The sequence below is a fragment of the Betta splendens genome, chromosome 9, assembly GCF_900634795.4.
Source record: "Betta splendens chromosome 9, fBetSpl5.4, whole genome shotgun sequence".
Lineage (NCBI taxonomy): Eukaryota > Metazoa > Chordata > Actinopteri > Anabantiformes > Osphronemidae > Betta > Betta splendens.
This window is the reverse complement of record NC_040889.2, coordinates 12444905-12465463: the sequence shown is the minus strand read 5'-3', so window position 1 is coordinate 12465463 and position 20559 is coordinate 12444905. Positions and strand designations below refer to the sequence as shown.

The following is a 20559-nucleotide window of genomic DNA, read 5'->3' as shown; positions in this document are numbered from 1 at the left end:
CTCGTCCCAAGTTATTTTTGGAGTCCATAGCAACCTCTCAGCTGATCTACATGCTTCCAGCTGTGTCACAGCAAAACGGATCTTCACAGCATTCATTCACATGCCCAGATTCAAAGGAGAGAGGGGAGGATGCAGGGGAAATGTAAAGCTGTCAGTGAATCAGAGGCTTAAGGAGCACACGCAGCTGCGTTTTCTGGGCATGTGAGGCTGGAGTTTGGGCCTGGAGTCTCTGAGCAGCAGACGTTTTAAGCAAGTGCGTGGGTGATGAAAGCATCTCCACATATCTCAGCGAGCAAAAACAGCTGGTTTAGCGCAAAACCTTAAAGACGCTGTCATTGGAAGATCAGCAGAGCAGCTGTCGCTTTTAGCAGCGCTGGCTTCATTTGTGCCTCCGCGGTTTACGCTGCACATTCACAACCTCTTAGTGGAGCCATTAAGGCTGAACTTGACCTGATGTCACTTGTCTTCTGCGCTTTCTCCCTCTGCCGCTGTGTGTTTCCTGTTTCAGGCCGGTGCTGGTTCAGATGAGAATGCATTTGAAGCCCTCCATTGGCTCAGCTGGGCCTTACATTAGTCTTGATGTCAGAGTTTGTCCTCTACCCTGTGGGGCGGCCTATAAACTGAAGCTTCACTTCAGCAGCAGCTTTTGATCACATCACATGATCTTCACTAAGGAGCAGCTGATAAAAAGCTCCAGAAAAGCTCACAAACGGGCCTTGAAGTTAATTAATAGGTCAACTATAAACGGTTAATCTGAACTTTGATGTTACGTAATCCTAAATGAATGCTTTGAGTTGTGTGTTGCGTAGACAACCCTCCAGCAGCCACTCACACTATTAATCTGTGTGTTTTGGTTCTGTTGAGCCCAAAGTGGCAAGTGAATGTGTAATTCTAGTCCACAGCTCCTCCGTCCTCCGGCATGGGCTCTGAAATGTCACACAGCTAAAGGTTATTTCCTCCTTCATTAGTGCCTGAAGGAGAAACAGCAGAGAACAGGTTGCAGTAGTCAGCGGCCAAGGATGCTGGAGAGTCTCCTCTCAGTGGCAGGAATTGCACAGAGTTAAGTACGAGCAGGAGAGTGTTGTGCTTAGCGTTGGGCTTAGCAGGAGCGGGCGACTGAGCTGAGGCCATGTTTGTTTCTACAGTATCAGTGCATCTCTGCGAAGACCACAGCTCAGTCTGTGGGAGCATCCATGACTGCCTCTGTCTGAAGTCAGCTGTGTTGTGAGGGATTACATCACTGGTGTGATGGGGCGCTGCTTCTTTGGCAGCCTCGCATGGATTGTGTGTTTGAGTGGGAGGAGGCTTCATTCTAATTCTCTCTGACACAAAGGCTTGTGATGCCCTGCGTCTATCGATGTACAGATGTGTGCCAGACGACGTCTCATCTCAGTGTCTGCAACATTAGAACAGATTATGACACAAACTGCAGCATGTGATAATAGTAAATAATAGTTCTGGTTGGTAGTTAATGAATGGATCAGTCGCCCCTCCACTACAGGTAGTAACACGTATATATCCTACAGCTTTTCTGATTTATATCCACTTGGCTCATTTAGGGTCACTGCTGAGGTTTTCCTCTTGTATGAGTCTGCCACCTTGTGGCCACGTCAGGTACTGTAGTCTTCAGACATAATGTTAGTAATAAATCAGTAAAGGTGGATTTTAATTGTAAAAGCCTTGATTGTATTAGTAAGGCTGAGCGGTTGCATCTGGGTTTTCACACCTACAGTGTAGGTGCATTTGAAATGAGAACTCTTTTCATAGGTTCTGGAGGATGCGACCGGGGCTGATGGTTGAGCCGTAGCAACAACAACACAGAAGGCTGGTGTGTGACCCAGACAACACGTCTGGTCCCATGGTTCTGTTAGTTACTGCAGCTCTAACCTTCATTTGGTTCAAAGCAGCCGTTGTATTCTTCTAGGTAATGACGGTTGGTGCCCAGCAGGTGGCGCTGTTTGACAAGAAGCCAGGGTTGATTCAGTCATTCCTCCAACCATCAGTTGTCTCTCCTGATATCTTCTAACATGTTTATTAAACTGATCCATTGATCCTGGCTGGGTACTTCCTACAGAATATAAATAGGCTCATCAGTGGAGGGCAAAACAAAGCTTTACAGCCGTTCCTTGTGTCAGCAGCAGACTCAGACTTCATAACAGTCTTCATAAGGTTAAAGCCAGCATTAAAGAGGAGACCGAGGGCATGAGGGTATCTGCCCAGGCTGTGTTTTATGGTCGTGTCTTCATATTGGCAGGTTTATGTTGCCCATGTTAACACCCTTTGTTAAATCTTGGTTTTTGAATGAATATGAGTGTTTGTACTGTCAGAAGACCAATTACGGCTGGTGATCAAGTGCAGGTGTGTGCTGGCTGCAGGCGACAGGCCAGAAGATGTAGTGCTGCGTGTCCACAGGCCAGGATGGATGGTCTGTGTTCGCTCAGTAAAACAATCAGGACAGCTTCCATCTCCATCCATCACCTCCGCCATCGTCATTTGCCCTTTACAGAAACCGTGCGTCCTGGACTGAGTCGCTCACAAACTTCAGGAAGTTGATCCAGGACTTTGCTTTTGTGATGAGGCGTAATTGTCTCATAAATTCCCACATTCTTCAGTAGTAGTTGAAAATTATAAGTGAAATTTGTGTGCTGTGGATTTATGCTCACCCTGCAGTCATTATTTTTTCTGCTGTAAATATTACATGTGCTCAGTTTAGGCCTTTTTTTATTCTAATGAGAACTTTAACCTTGTTTTCTTTACCCCTTCATTGGATTATTTAATGAGTTTCGGAGTCAGAAAGCAAAACTGCAGCAGAAATGGTATTTTGCGTCCTAAAAGCTGGGCTTGTTCTGTGTGAGCAGCAGCGGTATCCTTCATGAGGCTGGGGGCGGTAATGAGAAACTTATGAGATTGTTCCTTCCCCCTGCTCCGCTGGAGAAGACTGATGAGCCTCAACTTGCAAATAAAGTAAAAACAATCAGGGGAGAGGGTGGGCAGCAGTAACGCACGCACACACACACACGCACACACACACGCAAGCACACACACAACTTCAAATAAAGCCGAATGCGCTCGGGCGCATGGAAGATTGATCGTGTCAATATCCACTTCATTTCTGCGGTGCAATATGTCTCCTCTTAGATTTCTCTCTTCACAATTAGCCTTCAGCTGCACAAAGAAACTCCACCGGTGATTGAAACTTGTCCACCTTATTCAATTGGGCTTTTATCAAATTCAATAATAGCAGGGCTATTTCAGATTCATCACCATCAGAGGAAATCATTTAATATGTTGGAGTGAAAGGACGCTTTTCAGAGATCAGTTATTTATACGATAGCATTTAGTACCCTTTAAAAGCTAAAGGAAGATTTGATCTGACTCAGGTTTTGTGATTGGATATTTGATGGAGATGACAGCACAGTGTGTGGGAGGACACTGAGGAGAACGCTTTGTATATGCAGAGTTGACAGCAGAGGCACGGCGTGCACTGCTTCCACTGTAGTGAGGCTGCTTTGCATAATAAGGTGAGGTGGCGTTTGTTTCAGGCAGCGTGCTGCGTATGCTGCTCGCTGGACTGTGGAGGCAGCGTAACCACGTGTGACGCCACAGCTTGTCTGAACCCCTCAGCAGCAGCATCCGGTAGCAGCTCCACTCAAACACTTCTGGGTTTGATTCGTGCCATGCTGTTAGTAAACAGGCCGTGATGAGGCTGCAGTAGCTGCAGTTACAGCGCAGCTACAAACTGCTAATGTGCTTTATTTTCTTGTCTTCATGCCTTCGAGGGCTTTTGCAATTAGCTATTGATCTGTGAACAATGAAGTTTGAGCATCTGGAGTTTTGACTTCCTCCTGTCAGACTCAACCTTCTGATGTTACCACATGAATAACGGCACTGAGAATGATGACTGACAGCTCAAACACCCGCATCAGCATGTTTCTACAGAAGTGCTGAGCACAACAGGGCGTGTTATCAGAAGTCGTGTCGGTCGTGTTCACTTGCTCTGAGTTTGATTAAGTTCCTTTATGAGATCAGCTGTGTGTGGTGTTTTATGTAGGAGTCAACAAATACTGCTCCTGTTAAATGAGCCTCATATACTGCTCAGTGTGAGGAATAGGATCTTTTTTTATAATGTTGAATACATTTCAAACACATTTCATGTGCTGGCTTTTCTTTTTCAGAGCTTTATTAGAAATGATTGTGGGCTTTAAATGACACTGTTCGTGGTTGAGTCACTGTGGAGGAGCCCACAGTGTAAAACCTCACGTCTTTGCTGAGCTGCAGTGATGAGAGGGACTTATACTGCGTGTCCTGCTGCCGCCGCCTCGTCTCTGCTTTGCTACTGAGTGACAATCACTTTGTGTTGCACGTCAAGGGGAACACCTGGACAAGCTGCTTTAGCTTCCGCTACAGCTTTTGTGAAAACAACAAATCTGTTAAAAAGACCTATCATTTCCCCCAGAGGCTGGCACAGAGTACCATAAGTCACTGCTTCACTACCCAGCTGTCACTCTTCATCCAGTGGCAGCGGAGGCCTCACGCTTTGAACTGCTGCAGACGTGGAGAATAACATCGCAGTCCCTCAGATTTCATCACGTCACCGTTGTTTGGAGGAAGGAACACAGCAGCTGAGATGCAGTCGCACTGGAGAGGTGAGGTGGAGGAGTGTGTCAAGCTCCTGCATGCACGTTCCTCTGCAGCTGATGTTTGAAACGTGTCAACTGTGCTTTTTCAAACCTGCATATGCAGAAAAGAGCCGAGCAGCCAAGCTAACGGCACTGATGGAGCAGTGTCCAGTGTGGTCGCCTGCCCCCACATGGCCACTGACGTCATCACTCCGCCCACGACCTCTGCTGACACTGGCAGATCAAGTGCTAATGTTGCAGATATTAAAACTTGTGAAGCCTGAGAGTGGAGATTTGAAAGCTCAACAGTACAAGAAATCAACAGCAGCTCCGAGCATGTTAATGTCAGTGGAGTTTAGTGCAGAGAACAGCAGCGGGGAAAGACCCAATTAGGCAGCGACATGTCTGATAATGGAGGCCTGGAGGGGCCCTTCAAGTCAAAACACCGCCGTTGTGCAGCAAGGTGCCAAAAGAACCAGAGGAAGCCTGGAGACGCTCCTCTTCAGGAATCTGCATTAAAATGGGGTTTTCTTCATCCAGGAAACGAGACGGCAGCGTGTTAAATGGCTGCTCACCCAGAGGACCTAGCTCAGCTGACAGTTAGACTCCAGGTACCACAGCACGTCACAGCACCGCTTCACCGACTATGAGGAGCCTCGTCTCTAGTCAGCTTGTGAGAGCCGCGTGCCAGTCATGGGACGGCACAGCATGCCACCAGTGCTCCCAGTCCCGTAGCCCCGCGGCAATTCATCATGTGCTGCCAATCAGAAGTGCTCCTCAGCCAGCGCTCGGATCAACCAGGAGTCTCCTCTGGAGCGCTCACGTGATGCACTGACGCCTCCGGCAGAGTCAGAGCTCAGGGCGGGCGGCCATCTGCCTCGTCTGGCTGGGGAGAGGGCAACAACAAGCAGAGTCTGGAGCAGTCATCTGAACTGGGATTCATTTGGGCCTGTACAATTTAATTTGTGTCCATACAGCGCTATTTTTAGCATGGCTCCGAGGATAATTGATGATTCTCAGCATCTGCTGAACCAGACTGACTCAACCTTTTGTCCAGTCGATCATGCTTCATTCAATAATCACTGCTGCAGCCAGTTGTCTGAGCCCTTAGACTTCTGCAGGAGGACAAGTTTCAGCTATTTTGTGAGTTACTTTTCGTGCCAGCGACGATGTGCACGGTTTGATCCGTCCGTGCCGCACTTCTTGCAGGCTTTTGAAGGATTGAGATGGATCCAGTGTCTCGTTTGCAGCTCATTTGCAGTTTAAGAAGCTGCCATCCTGCGAAGTGTTCTGTCACTCTCACACACACACACACACACACACACACACACACACACACACACACACACACACACACACACACACACACACACACACACACACACACACACACACACAGCTCAACGCCCACTGCTGCTGTGGATCATCTCTAAGTGTTGTGTTCACTCTACAGCTGGAGGTTTAATGAGGAATTCTTATCTGTCCCTAACCTGACCTCTGAAAGCTGCATCGCACATTCCTGCCTGATCAGCTTTGTTCGGCAGAAACACACTCGCCTCTCATGTCCCTGTGTGCGTGTCATTGCACTGTCCCCACCCGACATATTATTCAAAGGCTGGAGCTGGCCTCGTGCAGCAGGCGAGGACCACAGAGCCATAAAACACAGGCTTTTCCAGCCACAAATCCATTTGTTTGAGCTGTTTGATCGATAAGACAGCTCCGAGTGCAGTTTCCTTCTGATGAGCGTCGGGGAAAGTGATGCATCTGCAGAGATCAGGTGTTATGAACACTGTCTGCTTTAATGAGAAACTGATTCAAAATATTCTACAAAAGTCTAAGTTTGATGAAAAATTCCACGAACTGCGTAATTTGAAAACAAAAAAACACCTCTTTTATTTTGAAACCATTCCTTCATTGTGCTTCTCACTTGACTCCATGTGGGAGAGACAAAGAGGAGTGGGTGAGGGCTGAAAGGCTTCAGCCAATGGGCTCTCGCTGCGCTAAGCTACGCCCGCCGCACATCTGTACGGTGACGTCAGCCTGGTCCACCGGACCTGTCCCTCCATGCGAGTGATGTGCAGCTTAGCAGCTGCTCGTGGCACAGAGCGGCACATGCTGCTGCAGGTCACGCTCAGCGGTCACATACAGTAGCTGGTGATGGGCTCCGCCCAAAGAACATGTCAGGGATCTGACATTTTCATTACAAATGATTTTAGAGTCACTGTAACAGTAAGTTCATGACCTCTGAAGCCAAAGCCACCTCTACAAGCACAAGGTTTCCTTTACTCATCGCTGATGAGTGTCCGGAGGCAGTTAATCTGTCCTGCCCGGCACCCGTGTAGGTGTGAGCCTCAGTAAATGTCTGGTGCTACTGTACAGCGCTGTGAGATGCTTGTTCCCAGGTCAGGACTTTAACCTCGGCCCAGCGTGGTTAATGGATCCACAGCCACACAGCTGGAGATGCTGTTAACCTGCTGTGTCAAGAGCGAAGACTTTGAAGTTTCCCAGAACCAAATCCCTGTGAAGAGCACGGGTGCAGCAGTGAGTTCAAACCACTCATCCTAATCAGGCTGGCTGAGCTGCAGCCGGTTGCTCCTGGAGCGACTGAACTGGATTTGATGGACTTTATTGAGACACTAAAGATTAACTTGAACCCCGGCACAATAATGGTCTCATTTTCTCCACAGAAGGTTGCGAGATGCTCAGAGAGGCAGAAGGAATAAAGCCTTTAGCTGCCGTGGACTGCGCTAATGAAATGGACACAAAGGGAAACATGTCACATTTGAGCGGAAACCACAGCGCAGACACTCGGCTCATCTTCCGTGGGTTTGTTCTAAAGTGCAAATTAGAAAATCAATCAGTGCAGCATGGAAACGAAGCAGCTACGTGGAGACGCCCAGAGTCAGGGAGTGAGTGAGTGACAGCTCCGTGATGGATGTGACCAGGGATTTGAAGGTGGAAAGAACACAGGATTGTAGAGGACTGCAGTAGGTGAACCTGGGAGACACAATTCCATAGATCTGTAGCACAAGTAATGAAGTACTGGTCAATTATAGCTCATCAGAGTAACCATCTAACAGCAGTCGCCTCGTTCTGTGTCTGCTCCTCCAGCCTCCGCTGGCTGGTTCCGCTCCACCTTAAAAACGCACAGACGAGCCCATATTTCAGAGTGCGTTTTAGACGGTGATGCCTCTCATCTTGCTCCACGGGGAAAAGTGCCAGAGTCCAGGAGGTCAAGCATCCGTCTTTTCCTCCAATCAATACGATGGTGCGCTGCAAAACACACACTGTGCACTGACGCTTCACAAACTGCGTCTTTCTGCGCGAAGCGCAAACACGAAGTCAGGAGACGCAGATGCTACGTGCGTAAAATGACGCTGCGCGTCTGTGTTTCGGCGATTTGCCTGGTTTGATTTGAACAGACTTGAAGTCTGCAGGTGCTAAACATCTGTTTAAACGCTGCCTTTGGGCGGTGGGAAAGCAGCCGCGGTGCGTCCTGCGCGTGCTGCTCGTGATCCTGTGACGCGCCGGCCGCTCATTGGTGGAGCCGCCGGAGCAGGAGGCGATAATCCGCGCGCGGACGGAGCCGCACGAGCGCTGGCAGTGGTGCCCGCAGCGCGTCGAGGGGCCATGGATCGTCCTTCTCTCCGCGTCCCGAGCGAGCCGCGAGACCGGAGCTGAGGACTGTGGGCCGCGTGCGAGCGGGGACGCGCACGGAGGAGCGCCACGTTCGGCTTGTTTACACTTTTGTCCTGGGCGTGTTTCCTCCGTCGGGGAGCTGCGCCTTTCACCGGAGCGCTCCGCGCTCGGATGCCGGGAGCGCGGCGCCGGCTCCGCGGCTGAGCCCACCGCTCGCATCGACCCTCGCACAAACCGCGGAGGATTATGATTTTCTCAGACATGAGCACGGGGACGAACTCCCCCAAGGCGCATCCGCCCAACGGGACCAGGTTTTACACCTTCCAGGCAAGTGACGCGCCGTGGCTTCTCTCCCGCAGGTTTGTGGCTGTGTCACGTCTGCAGAGCCACTGGTCCCTACCTGCGTGGACCCTCGGTCCTGGTCCGGTTCTGCTCCGTTCTGATCTTCGGTTGACCAGCGCCGCAGAGGAAGCGATGCTCCAGAGTCTCACTCCCAGTTATTACCAGACACATTTCTCTGGTTTCACGCAGCTTCTTGAATAAAACATGTGGCAGTGAAATCACAGTTCGTCTTCATCCAGCTTCTGTCTAATGATGCTTAATTATTCATGCTCAGCCCAGCTGCTGTGTATCTATATTTGAATTGTGCTCATTCTAAATTCTCTGTATTTCCAAAGAGGACTAATGACAGATCCTCACAGCGTGTCCTACATGGCTTCCTGTAGATGCCTGTGCATATTCAGCCCATGCGTGTGTCAGCGGTTACTGACGGACTGATTCCTCATGACTTCTGTGACCACACAGCACTTTGACTTTTTCCTGGTGATGATTCTTGAGGTTTCTTGCCTCCAGGTTCTGTGGGCATGGTTTGGAGTCGTCGGTGGGCTCCAGACAGGATTTGGATGTGGAAAGGCGCCTCCCTCCTCGGGTTAATCCCTATCTGGGTGTTTGCGTGTTTCGCCAGTGCATCGTCCTCAGTGATTCGTGACTCATCATTTCTCCCCTCTGCCCTTCAAACACTGGGACTTCAGCTTTCTAGAATCGTTCCCATGTTTTCGTTGGGTTTTTCGTGAACCTTTTATGTCAAACCATTAGTGCAGAAGGTCCCTGAGGGCTGGAACCTGTGGAAGACGCACCTCTGATCCAAAATCAAAGGCTTCACAGATCACAGATTATAGACCCAGGAAACCCCCTAAAAGTGATTTGTAGGCAAATACACTGAAGCTTTGAATAAATACACATAAATCAAAACGCTTCCTTCCCCCCTTCAGATGTTGTTAGATTTATTATGCTCGGTGGGATAAAAGCGGGCGTCTCTGCATTGAGCTGTGCCAGTCGAGTGCTTTCTCAGCGCTACCATTTTGAACCTTGCTCCTCTCCGATTGTTTACCAGCGCCTAATGATATTCATTTTATCTGATTGCCCTTCCTCGTTTGCAATTACAAACGGGCCGGGGCAAAGTGAATCAAATTGCAAAGCAGGGTGCTTTTTGAAGCTCCATCGGGGCTGATGAAGTCATTGGCTTCCTTTTCGTATCCACCGCGCCTCAGCTCGACAGCGTGTTGTTCTGTGAATCCCTCCAGCTCCCACCGCTGACTGTGTCTCTCACCGCCGGTGTCTTGGCTCTGCGTTGCTGTAGAAGCTCGCCACACCTCCTGTAAGGCGGCACGTAGGCGCCGAGGGCTCCGGGTTCAGGTCGCTGTTAGCGCTGAGGCTTGTGGGAGGTGTTGACATGCACCAGGCGTAACCAGCGTGTTGGACTGAACTTTTGTCCCGGCGATGACATTGAGCTGGGTCGGGTCAGCCTCACGGTGCATCGCCATGGTGACCGTGAACATGCGTATGCGCCTGATTTTCCAGCGGCTGTTTGCTCTGTGCTGTCGTATTTAACAGCCCATTGTTCCCCTCCCATAATACTGCGCCTAATGGTTTGTCATGGTTGAGCTACCTGAAAAATGAGATATAATTGTTGCCCAGTATTTGTCCTTGGTTGTCAAATTAACGCTGCATGTGATTAGTCTTCAGCTGCTGAGCCTCTGCCCTCAAGCTCTTGCTCACTCTGTGTCTCATTGTTTTGCACATATCTGTCCTGTCACCTCCAGCTATAGAAGGTGCTGTTACAGCAGGAGGATCATACTGTACCGCTAATTGCAGAAACAATGAGGTAACACCATGTTATAATACCAGCAGGAGCCCTGTGGCTCCCTCTCCTGTAATGAACTCATATTTGAAGTTTATAGCAGCAGGTTCTCGGGGGGAGTTTGGCTAAAACGCTGTTTATGATCGGGTTCTTTTGAGCATCTGTCCTCTGCTCTGTTTGTAAGACTGGGCCAATGGTTCTCGTCATGTGACACCGGGTCCAGCGCTGCAGGGAAACACGTGGGGGAGTTGTCTGCTGGTGTCTCAACCAATTACAGTTAGTTGATGAAACGCCACGAGTTGTATCCAAATAAGGGCAAACCTGACAAATTGATCCTCGACCATTGTTGGTGCCAGTGGCACATAATAACTGGTTACCAGTGCAACTGAGATCTGCACCAGCACACGCCCAGACGCACGGGCCTCCCTCTGCTGTCGGCTCCTAACACCACACTCCTGAGTTGTGTGTCCGTGTGTGTTGGAGGCGTTTGCCCTATTTTCTTGGTCTTTTTTTAATCATCCCTCGTGCATTTAAAATCTGACCAGGGCAGATGGGGAGGGGAGTTTGACCCACTTTGATGGATTCCACGCCGATTAAAAGGATGAGTGAGCTTTCGAAAGCAACAGGCCCCTGTCAACGTGTGAGCACAGGACAGACAGAAGGAACTCCGTGATGTTTGTTAGCTGGAGGTGACTGCAGCTGTTAATAAAGTCAGTCCTGAGGCGGGTTCATAGTGGTCGCATCATTCATATCAGGCTCTGATGTCAGCACAAAGCAGATGCCTCATTTTAAGGTGGAGTAATGCACCTGCAGACCAACAACAGACTCAACCTGAGAGCCTCCAGTAGGTGTTAGTATATGCTTTGCAGAGGTTGAATGTATTTTTTTTAGTGTGTAGTTAAATCGCTGAGTCGTTAGGTGTTTATTTGCCAGACACAGTAACTGCTGAAGGGGATTAAAGCTGAGCTGGAGCAAAGAAGGAAGGTTACATTTTATTATGGCAGATAAAAAGCCTTCGATCTGTTTTGGGGGGAAGAAGGACTGAGGACTGTGAAGCAGCAGCACCTTCACGAATGATTCTCATTAGGGGCACGTCAGCAGGTATTGGCTATGTGACTGGGTTAAAATAGCTCCATGCTGGACGGTGAGAGCAGCCCAAAAGAAGCGAGCAGGAGATAATAGAGTAATGAATCATGACTGGTAATAAAACCAGCACTAGCTCAGCGCTGATCACCTTACTACGGACTCGTCCAGCCATTGACGTTATGTCATTACCCTTCAGATTCACTGCTCAGACACAAAGTGACTCGATTGGCCCGATCGGGTCACTTTGTGTCCGTGCATCACACTGGAAATGATGCACGACCGCCACACAATGGAGGAGCTGCCGTGACGGTTGAATCCATCTTGGTTCATACACAGTGGCCATAAGGTGTTCTCATCCTCTGACGGTAATGCATCTTCACCCCACGCGGACCAGAGCCACATCGTCAGCATGTTTGTCACAGCTGTCTGCTGAACCCCATCACCTCCAGGAGGAGGAGGTGGAGGAGGAGCAGGGAGCCTGGACTGAATGACCGTTTAGTTGTCTACATGTAAGTGGTTTCATCCTAATCAGCCAGGAGTGACCTTTCCACCTTTAGCTGAAGAAGTGCTGATGCTCTTATTGTGGCCTTGTAAGCTGTTCTTCTGTCTAACACCCTTCCTTCATCCAGTATTTTTAGTCTGGGACTGTGTCTTGAACCTCTCCACATTCTTCTACCTGGAAAAAAGTCTATTCGCTGTCCGTGGTGCTGAAACGGGAAACCCCCATTCCATAAGGCACTTCTCCATAGCCGTTTGATTTTATAGCTCATAGTTTCCCAGTAATGGGAGACGTGGGGGACGTCTGGGGCTTTCGTCTACATCTCTGTCTCCTTGCCTCTCGACCGAAGGGCTCCTCCTCTGATTGTAACGTACATCTCGATTTGTCTCACTGCCGCATTGATTAAAGAACAGAACTGGTTCTGGGAGTCGTTTTAAGGATCTGCTTTTTGCAGACTGGCCTGTCTGCATTCCTCTCACCACGTCTGTGAATAATGCAGTGGCAATAAAATCTGTGCTGTGTTCAATTACAACAGCTTTGGCAGCCTCTTCTCTTGCTCCTGCTCCGTCCGAGTCTGTGCCGGTTATAGCTGTAGAAAGACACAACATCCATTTCATCTTTATTTCTTTATTAACTTGCAGTACTACGTTATGTCATCCCTAAAAGAAAAGCTGCTGTTGTTGTCGTCCTCCTCTTTCTGGTCTGTACTTGGTCACATTGTTTTTTCAGTCTATCCTCTGTGACCTTTACCACAGATTTACCCATGTTGTGTTGCAGTCAATAGATTGATAAAGCAGTGCACTTAATTAGCAAGTTGTGCCAACAAAAAAGAAGCTCCATAAGTCATGAGGTCAGTGCGTGGTTAATACATAATGACCTCTGACCTTTCCTTTTTGTTCCTATCACCTCACATCTCTGCTAAATGAATGGCCCAGTTTAAGTCTGTGTGCTTTAAATGCTGATAGGTGAATTATGGCTATTGATTGGAGTGAATGTCACACAGGAGAATGAGACTGTACAGACAAATGCTGAAATGTTTCAGCGCTTCTGTATATTGTGTTTACACAGAACTGTATGTTAAACAGGCAGCGGTGTCTGCCGCCCAGGGGTCTGCACCCCCGCTGCTCCTGTACCTCCACCCCGCCATCACGCACCGCAATCAATACATCCGCTCGGCAGCTCACGTGGGATGAACCGCATCAGTTCAGCCAGCAGCAGCACAGATTCCCCACTGAGCCTGCAGCACCTCAGCACCACCGCCGAGCATCTGTGTGTTCAGAAAGCCAACAGAGAACTTAATTATCCGAGATCTTCACAGCCCTCCCACTCAGTATCTGCTTGTAGAAACATTCCAACCCGCTGTGGTGGGTTTCACATTCTGATGCGAGCTCCAGTCCAGAACTATGAAGGCGAGAACATTTGATCCCCGCAGGTGAGCTGGGAGCGTGTAGCCATTCAGGGTTTGTAATGAAAGTGTGGAGGGCCTGGACAGAGTGAGCGAAGCATTAGCCCTGGTGTCTCAATAATAAACAGTTTCACAGTTTCAGCGTAAGTTGCAGCTTCTGTATTATGTTAATGAAGACATGTTGCGTAGGCTTCTCAGTCGTTACAGCGTGCCTGGCAGCTCTTACATTATCTACATTTATTATGTAGATGTGTGGAGCCGTGACCCACACGTAGCAGCTGCTCCTGCTGCTCCCTGCTGTACATTCTATGCTAATGATTTCGGCTCAGTGCGGTTTGGATTTGGGTCCGATTGGCTGTGCCCTCTTTACAACGTGAAGCCGTTCTACCGGCGTTTTGAATATAATGAAGTGAACTGCAGCTGACTTGTTAGAGAGGATGAGTGCGAGGCACAAGTGGCTCTCTTCCAAAAAGATCCTTTCCATTCGGAGGCTGAGGCAGAACCTGTTGGGATCAGAGCAGAGCCTGGCGCTGCAGCGCACCTACATTCAACCCACAGACAAGACAAGAGATGCTCTGTCCTCTCTCACCTGAATGTGTCCAGCTGTTTGAGCACAACATGGTGGTTTACTACAGTACGCAGCCAGCAGCATCATTCAGTCCGGTGCCTTTGGAGGTCTCATGTTTTGGAGGGTTCTTGTAGAAACACTTTACCTCTCCATACAGTAGCTGCCATTAATGCCGGGGCTCTGATCTGTGCTAATGTGAGCTGACAGCTAGCCCAGCGTCGCACGGCGCTGACCGGCCCCGTGGCCGTTCTGGCCCTGGCTGGAGGAGAGAGCGCCACCTGCTACATGACCGTGACAGCGCCGTCCGCCCTGCAGAGACCTTAGCATCCACCCAGGGTTGCCATGGAGATGGCCACTGCAACTTGTCTCTACTCAGGCTGGGAGATAAGCTAAGCCACATCCAAGAGGGTGTGGAATGAAAGAACGGCAAGGAGGTTTAAAGGTCACGCAGGAGATTAGAGGCAGAGGAGCAGCTCTCTACTCACGGAGACACAGCCTTTCTGTCACCTTGAGCCCTGATATGACATTAGTCACAGTAGAGCTTCAGGATATTCATCAACATGTGGGTGTTTTCTGCTGCTATGCTGCAATCAGGCATGGGCTAAAAACAAACTGACAAGCTTGTGTAAGCAGTGCAGGATGGTGAGACTGAGCTGGAGCCGCGGAGAATGAGGAGATGCGAGAGCAGCCATGCATGCGCTTCAGTCAGCTGTGAATGTACAAGGATTATTACAAGTTTGTTGCGGGCACAACCAACAGGCTGAGATTAATGTCTTTCCAAAGGTCTTGTATGCAGATTGTGTGGAATGTTGCGTGTCCAGCTGCGTGGATAAAAGCTGCTTCATCAGCAGGTGTGGATCCTCAGCCCCAGAGTCTGTCTGATAAGGACACTGTAGGAACGATGTAGCAGCGCACATTAGGTTCTCAGCCTCTGTGTGTTGGTGCCGTGAATAATTCAGCACAAAGCATAATATTGGGCTTATTTCAAAGAATATTGGGAGTTATTTATGCAGCCCGTCAGTTATTAGCCTCCTCATTGGATTATGCAGCACTAAGTCTAATGTGATTAGTCAAACATAATTCTGCTCTAATCATATTGACTGTACACTGATACAGTCACCTGTAAGGCCTGTCTGACCACTAATCAGCATAAGTGAAGGTTGAGCAAATATTAATCTAAATGCAAATCTCCCTCCTGTTGTGTCTTAACTTCTCCTGCTTGGATTCTTTTTTCTGCAGGTGCCATTAAAGATGGAGCTGGCGTTTCACCAGCTACTGTCTTATTTTAATGAAACGGGAGCGGTGGGAGCGCTGAGCAGTGTCGGTCCGTCCGTGCTCGTTTAATGTCTCTTTCTGTAACTGGGTCTTGATGATGTCTGTGACAGAGCCAGAGGTGTCACTTCTGAGTTTGCTCTATACTGAGGTGAAAGAAAGAATGATTTGAGCTGTTGTCGCTGAGACCTGCTCCAAAAGCAGAATTTGTGCAGCTTGAACACTAGATATTTATCAAAATAAACTGTAGTGATGGTGTAGTGATTGATGATGCTGATGTCTGACCCCTGGCACTGAAGGAGCTGTGGCTCGTCATCGATCTGCTGCTCTGCTTGCAGATAAACCAGGAGACATTTGCATGTGTACGACTCTAATGAGGAATGTGATCCCAGCGCTCTGACACGCGTCTAATGGATCATTCATGCTCGTGTTTACACAGTCGCTCAACTGAAAAGCGCTGAGGTGACGTCTGGTGCATCAGCCTCTGGCCGCATAAATCTCCTGTGAGCCTGTGGCTGAAAGGCGTGTGCATTAAAGTGCAGCTTTCAGTGTAGCAGGGAGCCGCTTTATAGGTATGTTCAAGTAAGTGCTCTAATGTGTTTTGCAAGTAGTCGAGTGAGTGCACAAAAAATCTGGAGACTTATTAAATATTAAATGCTATTTGTAGTAATTGAAAACAGTTGATTGTCAGGACAGGACGACGTTAGAGCTAGAATCTCACGGTGCTGGGTTTGATTTACCTTCCATCATTCGGTTACGAGTTCAAATTAAAGCAAGAGTCGTTGGGAAAGTGAGATTCGAGGTGGATTTTCCGTGGTTTGAACGTTTGACGGCTTAAGCTTCTCTGACATGGAAGCTCCTTAAAAGTATTCCTGTTTCATGGGAGGAAGAGGCCACGGGGAGCCCATCAAACACACCATGAACTCCCATGCAGGCTCCTTGGCAGCATTCAGCTTGTGGTGCTGAAGCAGATCAACGTCAAGGCTGACCGTTGAGGAGAACTCCTGGGTCCAGGTCCAGAACAGCTTGGACCAGTGGAGGAAACTGGACTGAGCTGTGAAGGTCCCACACGCTGCCTCCTAAAAACGAAGCCCTGCTCCCTGTCTCAGGCGCTTTTCACGGACTTGCTGCTCGTCTGCCGCCCGTATTTCCCACCGCTGATGAGATTTCACACTTTTGTGGCGACAGCGATTACGTTATCGTTGCATTGCGCTGATTTCATGCTCGGCATCCGCCGCGTCGCGGACGCCGCTCCCACTTCTCCCAGGTCTGGCTCCGTGGCAGCCGTTATCTCTCTGCCCCCTGTTAATCTTCATTAAAACGCTCAGCGGGAGCGAATATATAGCACATTATCAGATTAGCTGAACGGGTCTCTTCTCAAGGGAGGCAAAATAAAATTCCTTTCATTTCACTGTGGTGACATTTTAGCAGTGAGATCGTCCTCCTCACACTTTAAACACATCACAACACATAATTTTCTTTCTCACTGAACACCCACCTTTGATTATTTTTCTCTTTGCCGCCGACTCTCAGCAAAATAACCTTCTTTAAAGACAGCACACAGCGTGAGATCATTTCTCTGGAATCTTCATTGAGTAGTTTAACAGTATTAGGAGACGCGGTGAAGCAGTGCTGGATCTGCACAGATCCTTCTTTGTTCAGCACCATACCGGCCTCTTGGGGGAATCATGAGACATTACTGTCCAGGAGGTGGGTGGAACCGCTTCATCTGTGGATGTGGAATTAGACGAACCATCACTCTGGCTTCCATTACTGTCTGCTTACAAATCCTTTACTTGATAATCTGATCTTCACTGAGCATAGTTTGTTGTTGTCACATCCATCAGCTGAAGGGGAAGCGTTTTAGAGGAGGACATGCAGGCAGTTGTGAGGAAGTTGAGTCATGGCAGGTCCAGCTATTACAAACTACGAACTATGACATGAGGATGATGATATGATGAGACTTGTTTATCCACCCACCAGTAACCTGATTCAATGTGACAAAGTCTTTCTGTGCTGTTCGGCTTCTGGGCTCAGGTGGGCTCTGTTTGCTCCGGGTCCCTTGACAAGCCACAACCAGAAAGTCAATTTGATTAATGTTACATGGGAGCTGCAGCGCTTCGCCTATAGCCCCATACGGTCTGCTCTGCATTGGTGTGTGGGTCGGGTCCGTCCCATTACTGTAGGATGAGGTGTGTGATACTGCTGGTCATGCGCTAGCTGAACGTATGGCAGGTTATTGTATGGCTCCTTGGTAATTTCCTTAGAGATTCCCCACGGAGATCCACTTCCTGTCTGTTCCCCGTGATGCTATCCAGCAGACAGGATATAACATGCCACTCTTTATCCTGTCCGTCATCCTTGGTCTCCCCTCTGATGCTGTTGTTTGCTTTGTTTTTCTGCCTGTATGTTCAGAGCAGATTACCATGACCTGTCCATCATTCGTTCATCATCCGTTCATCACCGCGTTTCCTTTTTTTTTCTCGTCGCCCTCGTCATGCCTGTGACTCGTCTCCAGCCTGATTTCATTTGATCCTGTCGCTGCTCATCTGAACCCAGAGGAGATGTAATGCTTCAAAGACGGGACCGCTGCACTGATGCGCTAGGAAAATATTTTAATGTTTGAAGTGGCTTTATCATGACGCAGGCTGATATTATCTCTGGAGGAAGTCACTCGCTGCATAAACAGGCCTCTCCTCCTGTCCTCCAGTCTGTCACTATGTTTATTCACCTTTGGTGATGCTTATCGTTTATGTGAAGTACGCAGATGACTTAAAGCCGACCATCAGAGCTCTATGTCACTGTTGTCCTCACTCTGTACCTGCTGCGTCTGCACCTTCCGCCCACTGGGTGTAGGACCGGGGACAGTAACACCAGGCCTGTGTTACACTGTGCTATTGTGAGTCAGCATCTACGATCCAACCATCCACAGTTTGAAGTAGATCAGATGAGTAGTTAAATGTTGCTGTGTAGTCAGCACACTGTGACCTGATCACTGTGTTTAACCTTTGGTTTGGTCGATACTCGCTGAATCGCAGCACTTTAACACAGCTACACGTACTTCATCAGAGAATCCCCTGGTTCACAGACCCCTGAGAGCAGTTAGAGGAGCCCTGGTTCTGGAAGGATCCTCATAATGAGCCCGTAAACACATGCTCTTAGTCTCCACACACTTATTAGGATCAAATGCATTTAAAGGGTTCAAACATATTGAAATGAGTCTGGATTTCATTTAGAGAATCATATTTCCATAATGCAGCATGTGAGTCATGGCTGTGCGCTGCGTTCGCTCGGGGCAGCGGAATAAAGATGAGACGGGCTCCTCTCGCTGGGAAAGTCACAAACTTTCCAACCTCGGCGTTGTTTAGAAGATGTTTATGTGTTTGTGCAGAGTTTGTGAGTTAACCTTCACTGCAGCAGCCAGGTCCAGTGAAGCTTGAACGGATTTGTTTGGGAAGGAACAGCTATTGGAATATTGGATTTGCAGGCGCGGCTTGGTTCTGCTCGAGTGAGCCACTTCTGCTGTGTCCTGGATGAAGGGCTGCTGCTGATTTGCCTCGACTCAAGAGCTTTTACTGTTAAATTAATTGCAAAGTCACAGGTTTGAACCCTTTAAAGGAGGCCGCTGTGGGGGGGTGTCGCCCCTCAAAGCACCCACCGCCCTCTGAGGTAAACAGGCGTGGGATCCGGATCGTGTGGATCAGCACTGACGCTGGGTCTCGTGTCTTGATATTTGATTCTCAGTGTTCTGTTTTTAAGTGCTTGTAATTCTGTCTCCATTTTAAAGTGCTTCTTAAATAGATGTGTGCATGTAGAAAGTATTTATTAAGATGCAGCTATTGTTTCATTACTTTCCGCGGGTGCAGGGTAAAACATTATCGACCGGGTGTAATGTGATGCTGCTAATTAAAAGCTATGTATCGTTGCCAGAGCTGGACTGATGAATAAGCCCATCAGAACCTTCAGCGCCTCTAGAACCAAACTGTGACTTCTCCGCCATCGCCTTAGTATTGAGCTTCTCCTTTTAGTGGACGCCCTGAGGCTGATTGTGACCTTCTACGTTGCCGGGGAAGAGTCGAGCAGATTGTGTTCTCCTTCAGGACTGTGCAGCTGAGTGTGTTTGTGGTGTCTGTCTGTACAGACCTGTACAGATTTCAGAGTGTTCAAGCCCACGGTGTGATCCCAACAAGGCAGCGTGAATGTGTTCACCCCCCTCTGTGTCGTACACGTATCAACTATTACTTCAGGATGCCAGACGTTCAATAACAATCACAATAAAAGCACAAAATAATATAAATCCAAACAGGCATTCACTGATTTATGTGGAAACGTGATGCTGTAGATCCTCGTACAGTATAATCTTCTTCCTGTGAAGCGCAACCTCTCTAAATATAGAAAATCCTCATTTTCTCACCAGCAGCCCACGTCTGAAGGGATCTGGAGGAAGAAGTCGCTGCCGCTTTTAGAGCACAGTCATTTAGAGATAATACAAACATGAAATATTCAGGGATCTACGCCGCCTTCTGTGTCGGTGTGGGGACATTTCTGCTGGTAGATTGATAAATGGTAGTATGTTTGTTGCTGCAGGGCTGTAAAGGCGAATGCATGGCTGTTGGCAAAGGAACTGACGACAGCTTTTCCTACTGGAGAACGTGATTCAGTGTGTGGCTGAATAAAAAGCTTTATGGTTATTGCTGAACATTTATTGTGTTGCTGGTAACAGTCAGGTTTGAAGTGTTGTTTGCCCCCGGGCTTCGTGTTGTTCATTTGCAGCTATTTGTTTAGACAAAATATTTGAAAGTATTACACAGAGCTCTGAATGGAACTGGCTCAATGGCTCAAAGTAGTAGTTTGTTAAGGAGGTGTTTGACATGATTGAGTATTGAGATCAGTAGAAAGTCCAGAAATGATGTGGGTGCAGAGCTGGCATAGTGGCAGCGTGGAACAACAACCCACAGGCGGTGGTGAAACAGGTCACAAGTGTGTAAAGTGGTCTCCTGTTACACATCAGCCAACATCCTGAAAATCCCTAGAAAGACTCTGTTCGGTCGCCTGCTCTGAACATGGTGCATGTGACTCACTCAGCGATGGGAACACGTATGATCAAATGGGACAGTTCACATGCTTTACTATGGTAACAGTGGCCAGAGAAGACTTGTTTCCTAGGTGACGTGTGTGATGCAGTTCAGGACGAGGGGATGCTCCCCCTTAATGCAGCCTCCGTTTCATTAGGAGATGCTGCGAGCTCTCGCTCCGATTGAGGCTTTCTGTCATGGAAATCAAGTGCGTTGGATTGAAGCCTCCGTCTTTAATCTGTAGCGTCATATGCAG

At 48.6% G+C, this 20559-nt stretch overlaps 1 protein-coding gene across 8 annotated transcripts in view; it reads left to right on the top strand.

Moving 5' to 3' along the window:
• The window catches only part of ppfia2 (PTPRF interacting protein alpha 2), a 69341-nt gene that overhangs the window by 19797 nt on the left and 28985 nt on the right, over positions 1-20559 (top strand). The window contains exon 1 of one of the 8 annotated variants that reach the window (XM_055512072.1): positions 8040-8585. The exons of 6 other annotated variants lie outside the window; for them this stretch is intronic. In XM_055512072.1, the coding sequence (XP_055368047.1) occupies positions 8505-8585 (81 nt within the window). In that variant the 5' untranslated portion in view covers positions 8040-8504. Of the gene's footprint in view, positions 1-8039; positions 8586-20559 lie in introns of those variants that run through there. One more of the 8 variants, XM_029162856.3, reaches the window with a different exon arrangement.